Source organism: Echinops telfairi, unplaced genomic scaffold (assembly GCF_000313985.2).
Source record: "Echinops telfairi isolate 266 unplaced genomic scaffold, ASM31398v2 ScPeMD7_7425;HRSCAF=8463, whole genome shotgun sequence".
In the NCBI taxonomy this organism is placed as follows: Eukaryota; Metazoa; Chordata; class Mammalia; order Afrosoricida; family Tenrecidae; genus Echinops; species Echinops telfairi.
The window spans coordinates 2,187,592-2,197,662 of NW_022111325.1; the positions used below are offsets into that span (position 1 = coordinate 2,187,592).

Genomic DNA, 10,071 nt, shown 5'->3' on the forward strand with positions numbered 1-10,071 from the left:
ACTCTCACCACTGGTGCTGAAGGGATCATCCATCCTGGATTCCCTGTGTTTCCAGTTCCTATCTGTACCAGTGTACATCCTCTGGTCTAGCCAGATTTGTAAGGTAAAACTGGGATCATGATGGGGGGGGGGAGTTTAAGAACTAACTTTTTAATAATATGTTTTAATACTTAAAATGACTAGATTTTTCCTTTTTATATTCCTATATAATTTTTCTGGCTGGGTGGGAGGTGTGGAGGGGAGGGAGAAAAAAAAAAGGAGTTGATATCCAAGGCTCCAATAGAAAATGTTTTGAAAAGGATGATAGCAACATATGTATAAATGTGGTTGACACAATGGATGTACAGATTGTTATAAGTGCTGTAAGATTTGTCCAAGCACCCAATAAAATGATTTTTTTTAAAAAGAACTGGAAGAGCCCTCAATAAAATGATTTTTAGAAAAATTCCTGGCTACTTATTTTACAACAGTTTCACTGAGACAAAGCTTACATACCATATAACTTACTCTTTTAAAGGGTGTATAGGTTTTTTTTCACATATACAGAATTGTGTAATCATGACTACTGTTTAAATCTAAGAACAACTTTATGTGGTTCTCTGGGTACCAGATAATCTTGAGGTTCATTTGTAGAGAAGACAGAATTATCTTTATAGCATTAAAGTAAATTTATCTATTTACATAAGCTTGTGATATTTATAATTTCATATATGTAGGACCTAAAAATTCACTGTCAACCTGACTCGATTCATTCAAACATATTTACTGAATGCCTAAATACTGGGGATATATCAAGCAACAAAAAAGATTTAAAAAATCCTGCCCTCATGAAGCTTATAGGACCCTGGCTGGTGTAAATGGTTTGCACTAACTAGAAGGCGGGTGGTTTGAATCCACACAGAGGCACTACAAAGGAACAATTGTATTCCATAATACATGAGATCACCATGAGTCAGCACCAACTCAACAGCAATTATATTCTAGGGGTCGGCTAGATGACACACAATGAAATAAAACACCAAACTGTCTCTCATTGAGTCTAAACCAATTTATAGAGACCCTATGGAATGGGGTAGAACTGCTCCTGTGGGTCTCTGAGACTTAGAATTTGCAGGAGTAGAAAGCCTGATCTTTCTCCTATAGTGTCTTTCAAACTACTGACCTTGCGGATAGCAGTGCAATGTGTTACCCACTACGCCACCAGGGCTCCTGAAGTAAAACACAGTGATTTTTTTTAAAAGTTTATGGTATTTATTGAAAGGTTAACAACTGTTATGGGAAAAACATAAGATAATTGAGGGTTCTAAGGAGAGGGTTTACAAAATCAAGTCAGCTAGGTCTCAATAATTACGTAACACTGAGCAAAGACAAGAATACTACTATGGCAGAAATTGTGTGACTGGATAAAAGAATAATGGTATATGCGAAGTGTGTAAAGCCAGAGCATGGAGGTACTTGTGGGATATTATAAAGACCGGAACTGTAGCTGTAAAATGTGGAATCATGAAGAGTCTTCCTTACATGTTCAAATAGGTCCTTCAGCTACTTTTTTGATACGGCTATAAGAAAACAAGAGTAGAAGTATAGAGATGTACTCATACATTAATGATGGTGGTTTAGACAAGGAAAGTAAGGAGATGATAAAAAAGACAACGGCTGAAGGAAAGGAGCTCTGGTGGCACTGTAGGATAAGTGTACTACAAGGTTACTGGTTCAAACTCACCAGTTGCTCTTCAGGAGCAAGCTAAAGCTGTTTTCTTCTGTAAAGATTTACAGCTTTGAGATTCCTATTTAGGGTCATGGTGGGAAACTGAGAACCAGGAAGAGAGCACATGTGGGCAAGTTCTCTATGCTCATATTTTAAGAAGTCTGGGAAGCCAAGACTCTCGTGCGGGGAGGGAGGCCTTCATGCTCTTGAGTTGGAGATATATCCTAGTCACATTCTCATAACTAAAAGTTATTTTCCACTAAGTCCACTCGTAATAATGCCAGTTTTAAAGTGCTGCTTGGAAACACATGGTTGCTACCCTTGAAGGTTATCTGCCATCAAGAGCAGTCACACCACATCACCTTAGGTAAGGCCCACTCCCTTCTGATAAGGATCATAGATTGTTCCACTGGAAAGTCATGTCAGCTTAGGGAAGGCCAAGGTTAGGCCACCATCATAGCTCTAGAACCGCCCACCTTGTTACTAAGCACCTTCGTATGCCTCTAATACAACCCCTTCCTGTTACATATGTGTATGAGATAGATGGCTTGCTAGCCCAAGGTTATATAGCGTGTTAAGAAAATACATTCACTCACTCTTTGGTTCTGGTCTCCATGGAAGAGGTGAACCGTGTATGTCTTGTCTGATGGTTCTTTAATTTACCCTTTAATTACACAACTGCCTCTTAGGACCCATTATGTTGTAGAGGCTGGCCCCCACAGGTTATTATGAGTAAGAAGTAACTAAATAGTCCTATTTTTTATTTTGTCATTTTATTGAAGGAAAACTAAAAAGTGACTATCAGGAGTAAATCTTAAAAGTCAACAGTATAGATATTTAAAACTGAAGAGAGTGATAGACACAACTAAATAATAATGAATAGAAACAGAAGAAAGGACAAAAATGAAGTGTCCCCTGAAATTGCATCATTAAAACAAGGAACATAGAAAAACGGAGGAGCCAGAAGTAAAGGGGCCCGGAAAGCAGAGGACAAAGGAGAGTGACCCTGACAGCATCCTAAAATATGGAAATAATGGGAAGGAATGGCATCTGTAGCAATGAATACGTAAGTACATACATTTATCTGTTGGGTCGAGCATTGGTGATCATGCAACAGCAGTTTCTGCAATGTGAAAGGGCAAAACTGGATTAGAATGGGTTCAAAAATGGTTAGAAAGAGATCTAAAACAACAATTTACGGTTAGGGTGCAGTATAACAACAATGAAATATACAACTTTCCTCTAGTTCTTTAATACTTCCTCCCCCCACTGTCATGACCCCAATTCTACCTTACAAATCCGGCTAGACCAGAGAATGTACACTGAAACACATAAGAACTGAAAACACAGAGAATCCAGGACAGATAAACCTCTCAGAACCAATAGTGAGAGTAGCAATACCAGGAGAGGAAGGGAGGGGAGAAAGGGGGAACTGATTACAAGGATCTACAGAAAATTCCCTCCCTGGGGGACGGGCAACAGGAAAGTGGGTGAAGGGAGACGTCGGACAGTGTAAGACATGACAAAATAATAATAATTTACAAAATTTCAAGGGGTCGTGAGGGTGGGGGGATGAGGAGCTGATACCAAGGGCTCAAGTAGAAAGCAAATGCTTTGAGAATGATGATGGCAACAAATGTGCAAATGTGTTTGACACAACAGATGTATGTATGGATTGTCAACAGATGTATGTATGTATTGTAACAATCCATCCATCCATCCATGGGTCAAGCACATTTGTACATAGGTTGCCACCATCATTTTCAAAACATTTTCTTTCTACTTGAGCCCTTGTTATCAGCTCATTTCTTTCCTTCCTTCCCCATCACTCCCCTCCCTCGTGAACACTTACTAATTTATAATTTTTTTTTTCATGTCTTACACCGACCACTGTCTCCGTTCACCCACTTTTCTGTTATTCGTTCCCCTGAGGGGTGATGGGTTTATAGAGAGATCGTTGTGGCCAGTTCCCTTTCTCCCCCTGATAAATATGCCTTCTATTTCTAGTTTATTGACTGCTTTTTTCACAAACAGATTTTGGGTGTATTTTAATGCTTTCTTCACACAGATCTTAAATGTTTTTAATTGTATCTACTTTTAGATCTTTCACTTGTTATAAATGGAATTCTTTCTTTCATTTTATCTTTAGTTGGTTTACACACATATGAAAAATATACATGAAGGATACTGATTTCTTATTTATTACTCAGAATTCTACCATCTTATTGGAATTCTCTTAAGTAACTTTATTTATCATTTTTCTTAGTATTTCAAGGTATGTAGCATTATTTACAACTAACAATAATCTTAATTATTATTTACTTCCATTCGTATTTCAAATTACATCATTATATATCCGCCAAATTATGACCTTATATAATTGCCAAACTACTAAGAATCATGGTGCAACCTTAATTGTTGCCAATATTCCTCTCATCCCACACCCCAGTGTTCATTATTGCCAGATGTACGTTGTTACAGAGAAAGATAGATTTTTACTGTTATCATAAATATGCTATGTTGGTTAAGGAGATAGTTGAGAAATGGGAAGTGGGTGTAGTTACATGTAGCATTAAAAAACTATTTTTCTTTTAAACTATTATATTTAAGTCTCTGCTAAGACAGGCAAAAGACTGCTTTAACACATAAAATTGTAATTGTTCTAAGAACTTATTTTTAACCTTGAGCCTACAAAATAAACTCATTATTTGAATCTACAAAAATCACATATTTTTGAATTAATAGTTAAATGATAGCACTAATATAGCTCTAATTAAGTGAACAAATATAAAATGGACTGTGTAGAGATCTCTTTGCATATATATTTAAAAGTACACTCAAATGATTGATATAGGTTTATATTTGGTACAATCTGAATCTTCATCCAACAGGCAAGATTATGCTGTAGTTTCTAGTTTCTTGCTACATAATAATTGTAAGGCTCTAGAACAGTGGTTCTCAACCTTCCTAATGCCGCGACCCATTAATATAATTAATTACTCATGATGTGGTGGCCCCCCCGAACCATAAAATCATTTTCCTTGCTACTTCATAACTATTATAATTTTGCTGCTGTTTGGAATTGGGCTACCCCTGTGAAAGGGTTGTTCAACCCCTCTAGGGATTTAATTATTCTCAGTTTTCTTATGCTCTTTAAATGTTTTTCTTTTTTTTTTAACCCATGGCCTTATATTATTTATTGTCAACCTCTCGGTACGGAAGCATAAAAACCAGTTATCTAATAAAACAAATTCAACTGATCAGATGATGGCAAAGTCTTAAACTCAGGACGACAGACCATTAGTAAGCCTAAGTAAATTTGGCATGAGTGCCATTACATGAGGAGCTCCTGAAGGACCAAGCTATCCTTGGTCCTTCTCCAGTGTTTTACCTGATTACCAGTTTTCATTCTAATCCATTGAGGGATGAATCCATTGTAATTTTGTTTCTTGACCATGAATCTCTTAGTTCTGGAAGTCTTGTAGGAAAACATTCTGAAGATGGAAAACAACCACACTTGGGAAGGCGGAGAAATGGAGAGCAAGACATTTTAATAATTGGGAGTTATAAGGGAATAACAAAAGATCTCAAATTGATGGCGAGGATGGAGTATAATGTCTAGTGGGGTTTAATCAAGTGCAATGAGAGGAATAATTGAGAGCCAAATGGAAGGTAAGCATGATAGTGGGATAGAATGAGGTGAAAGGAAATAGAGTAAAGAAGTAGGAGGCAAAAGCTATTTGTAGTGTTATAGCTTTAGGCATGTATATATGTACATGTACTAATTTATAATGAAAGGGATAGAGACCAATGTACATACATCTATATGTTAAGTATTAAGATAGCAGACAAACTTTAGACCTCCACTCAAGGCCTCCCTTAACACAAGAACACTTTATTCTAATAACCTGGCACTCTTTGATGCTCATTTTCCAGACACAATCGCGGAAGACAAAATGGGTGCATAAGCAAATGTGGTGAAGAGAGCAGATGGTGCCTGGCTATCAAAAGATACAGCGTCTGGGGTTTTAAAGACCTGAAGTAAAACATGGGTCATCTAGCAGGGAAGCAAATAAGCCCACATTGAAGAAGCACACCAGCCTGTGAGATCATGAGATGTCAACAGGATCAGGTATCAAAAGGTATCAGGTACCAAAACAAACAACTGTATCGATGCAAACGAGGGTGTTTGGAGTGGAGAACCAAAGCCCAATTCAATATCCCCCCACAGAAGGGTTGTAAGGAAAGTATGATTCAAGCAAGGTGCAGCACAGCCCGGATGAAACACACATCATTCTTCTAGTTCCTGAATGCTTCCTCCCCTCACTACCATGAGCAAGTTCTACTTCACAAATATGGCTAGACCAGAGAACACACATTGATACAGATAAGAGCTCTGGACACATGGAATTCAGGATAAACCCCTCAGGAATAGTAGTGGGAGTAATAGGGGTTGGTCGTGGAAGAGGAAGGGGGAGAAGGAGGGAACCCACCTAAAGGATATATAGCGCCCGACCCAAGGAGACAAATAACAGAAATGTGGGTGAAGGGGGACAACAGACAGTGTAAGATAAGAAATAAAAACAATTTATCATTGAACAAGGATTCATGAGGGTGGGAGACGGAGGAGAGGGAAAAAGAGGAGCTTATACCTCTTAGAGCTCAAGTAAAGACAAAATACCCATTTATAAACTATCAAGGGCTCATGAGGGAGGAGGGAGGAGGGAGGGGGGAGGGGGGAGCGGGGAGGGACGGGAAAAATGAGGAACTAATGTCGGGGGTTTAAGTGGAGAGAAAATGTTTTGAGAAATGATGTACTTTACACAATTGCGCTTTACACAATTGATATGTGTATGGATTGGGATAACAGTTGTATGAGCCCCTAATAAAATGTAAAAAAAAAAAAAGAGCTCAAGTAAAAAATCTTTTGGAAAACATGATGGCAACATTTGTACAAATATGCTTGATACAATTGATGTATGGAATATTATATGAGCAGTAAGTGCCCCCAATAAGATGCTTTTTCAAAAATTGGAACTACATTTCCTGAAGGTGATACAGAATTACTGCAACACCACTTGGAAGGGGTTCCTGAAGTCTTCTTCCAGACAACTGTAGTATATTTTTTAAGCTTCTGTGTTACGTTCATGATAAATGGTCAGTTAAAATTAAGACAGTATCCTTAGCCTTCTTTTTCTGTAAGCGTAACTGATGATTGGATGACTGACTCTAATATCAGTAGAAGGAATGTTAGCATTCTTTTCTTCCTCCGTAGCACTACACTCTTTCTAGTTGGCTAATGATGCTGATGGTTTTTCTACAGTTTCTTCAAGAATTACAAAATTAGTTGAGTTTAAGTGTTCAAAACATTGGTTGGTACACTCATGGTAATACTTTATACAAGCTATGTTTTCTAGATGAATATCATGGACACTCCACTGCTATTTGACGGCTCCACAAAAGTAAAGAACATCCTGAATTTTACCCTCCAGAGGCAATTTACTTGATCGCAGATATTCTTAATTTGCTGGTGATATCTAATAATGTAAGTATCATTTCCATGATGAATACTTTGTATCAATTTTGTAAGGCTGATAATATTCTCTCAATGTCCTTAAATTATATATTTTAAATTGATCTAAACCCAAATATTCTGCCTTCCTCTTTGTGGAATACCAATTATGGATATATTAACTCTGCTCCTCTTTTCCATATATATCACACCTTCTTCCTCTTTAACTTGGTTCATCTCCATTTGGTTCCTTCTTTCCCACTGTATTTTTTTTTATGTACTACTTCTAATTTCAGCTTCACTTTTTTTTCTTGCAGTTTGATCTTTTATTGTGAATATTGAGCTTTTTCATTCCTTTCTTCTAAAACATTGGCTCCATTTCTACATGGTCAATTCTCTTTCAACTTTTGCAACAGCTATATTTTTCCCTCTTAATACCTTTCAGTCTTCATTCTGGTGTCTCATACTTTTCATTATGGTGTATGTGAATTAGCTGTTCTCCATGGCCATACTCAATATTTGCCCTAATGAAGAGATCATTGAATATATGCCTGCTATAGAAAAGTTTGGTGAAGAAATCTGAAGGTACTGTTTATCTGAAAGAAAAGTGTCTGCAGACTGAAAGGATTGTTTTAAAACAAGTAGCCATCTGAGAGGGGTATCAGCTAAATTCACATGGAAAAAACGCACCAGTTGTACAATCCAAAAATTAGAAATAATAAAATCCAAGATCAGAGGAGAGAACAATAGTACAGTTTAAATTCTGAGTGCTCAGTTTGCAAAAGGCTGTAGATGACAGTGAAAGCCCCAAATCCATTTGCAGGGTCCCTGTGTGAATTAAGCATTTTGTGAACCCTCTTTGACCACTGACCAAGGCCTATAATACCCTTGCTATGAGACCAAGTGCACTGAAAAGTAGATTAATGCAGAAATAGTTAGGTCAAAATTTTAACACTTTATCGTATGTTCTTGCCTTTGACCCATTTACAATTTGTCCTTGTTTTCAGGGGTTTTTTTGTTTCGTTGTTGTGTTTGTTGGCTTTCTTTTGTTTTCTTATGTTTTTCGGTATATGAAACCCAAGTTGGTAAGTCTAGAGACTCTTACTGGATTAATAGTTTCTTATGGTTATGGCAGGGAAGGAGGATGTAAAAATCATGTATTTACTCAGAAGTGAAAAAAAGCAAGTAAGTAATTTCTTAGATACTGTAGAAGAAACTAAGCCTGCTTAACTGTTATCTTGATTTTATCCTAGTGAATCTGATCTGAGACTCATAGACTGAAAAAATTAATTTATTTTGGTTAACCCACCAAATCTGTGGTGATCTAGCACTAAACAAATAGGAGACTAATACTCCTTTATATAAATTAAGCCATTTTCTACTTGATTTGTGTTGTATATAATTTTCAGTGTTTCTTAAATTTTGAGTATAATACTTCTTTGCCAGTGTTTATGAATTGATGTGTGCTCCCACTTCTCATAAAATATGTAAATCCTAACTACGATGCTGTACTTTTTCCAAATCCTAGAATGCCCCTTAGAGTCAAGGATGGCGAGACTTTGTCTCATGTACTGTGGACATGTAGTCAGGAGAAACCAGCATCTGGAGAAGGACATTTTGATTGGTAAAGCAATGGGGCAATGAAAAAGAGGCAGACCTTTGACAAGATGGACTGACACAATAGCTGCATCCATGGACTCAAATATAAGAGCAATTGTGAAGATGGCCAGGACCAGGCAGGGACTCTGCATCAGAACCAACTGAACAGCACTTAACAACAACAACTTCTACGTTTGTGGTTAAAATGGTGCTTGTTATGTTAATGAGAATGGATGCATGTGGGATGTGCTTTAAATTAATCTCCTTTGTAAAATAAAACAGATTAAGCAAGCAAAAGCAGCAGGGATGGGAGAAGAAAGATGCCAAGTTGCATAAAGATTGACAAGTAGCTCAAAGGACACAAAGTCCATCACCCTAAAGCCAACACCAAAAAACAATCACAGCCTCAGAAACCTACAGGGCACTTCTACTCTGCCTTCTATGGTCACTATGAGTTGGAATCAACTCAATGGCAGTGAGGGCTTTTTTGGTAAACTGTGAGAAAATAAACTTGTCTTAAAAGTAAAAAACAACAACCAAAAAAACCTCAAAATTCCTTGTAAACTAGAATTTATTTTATATAAAACTTAGTTTCACACAGGGAATCCAAGACAGATGACCCCCTCAGGACCAATGGTGGCAGTGGTGATACCAGGAGGGCGGAGAGAAAGTGGAGTAAAAAGGGAGAACCAATCACAAGGATCTACATATAATCCCCCGCCCTAGAGGATGGACAACAGAAAAGTGTGTGAAGGGAGACTTAGGACAGTATAAGACATGACAAAATATTATAATTTATAAATTATGAAGGGTTCCTGAGAGATTTTATACATTATCAAGGGTTCATGAGGGAGGGGGGTGGTGGGGAAAAAATGAGGAGCTGATACCAAGGGCTCAAGTAGAAAGAAAATGTTTTGAGAATGATGATGGCAACAAATATACAAATGTGCTTGACACAATGGACGTATGTATGGATTGTGATAAGAATTGTACAAGCCCCCAATAAAATGATTTTAAAAAGGGGGGGGACCCCACTCAGTTTTAGTATTAACTTCAACAACTTTTTGTTAACAATACATAGAAAAATGACAACTGGACATATCTTGCAGAGGGGGAGTGGGGAGATGAGTTACTTAGGGTACAGTATAGCAATAATGAAACTCACAACCTTCCTCTAGTTCTTGAACGCTTCCTCCCCCCAACTACCAGGACCCCAGTTTCGCCTTGCAGACCTGGTTAGACCAGATGATAC

General features: G+C 37.5%; 1 protein-coding gene across 3 annotated transcripts in view; it reads right to left on the bottom strand.

Moving 5' to 3' along the window:
* Positions 1 to 10,071, bottom strand: part of ASH1L (ASH1 like histone lysine methyltransferase) — a 214,268-nt gene that overhangs the window by 147,728 nt on the left and 56,469 nt on the right. For 2 of the 3 annotated variants that reach the window (XM_045298503.1, XM_045298502.1), the window contains exon 2: positions 2,787 to 2,831. The exons of the other annotated variant lie outside the window; for it this stretch is intronic. In XM_045298503.1, coding sequence (XP_045154438.1) covers positions 2,787 to 2,831 — 45 coding nt within the window. The remainder of the gene's footprint in view (positions 1 to 2,786; positions 2,832 to 10,071) is intronic. 3 annotated transcript variants of the gene reach the window in all.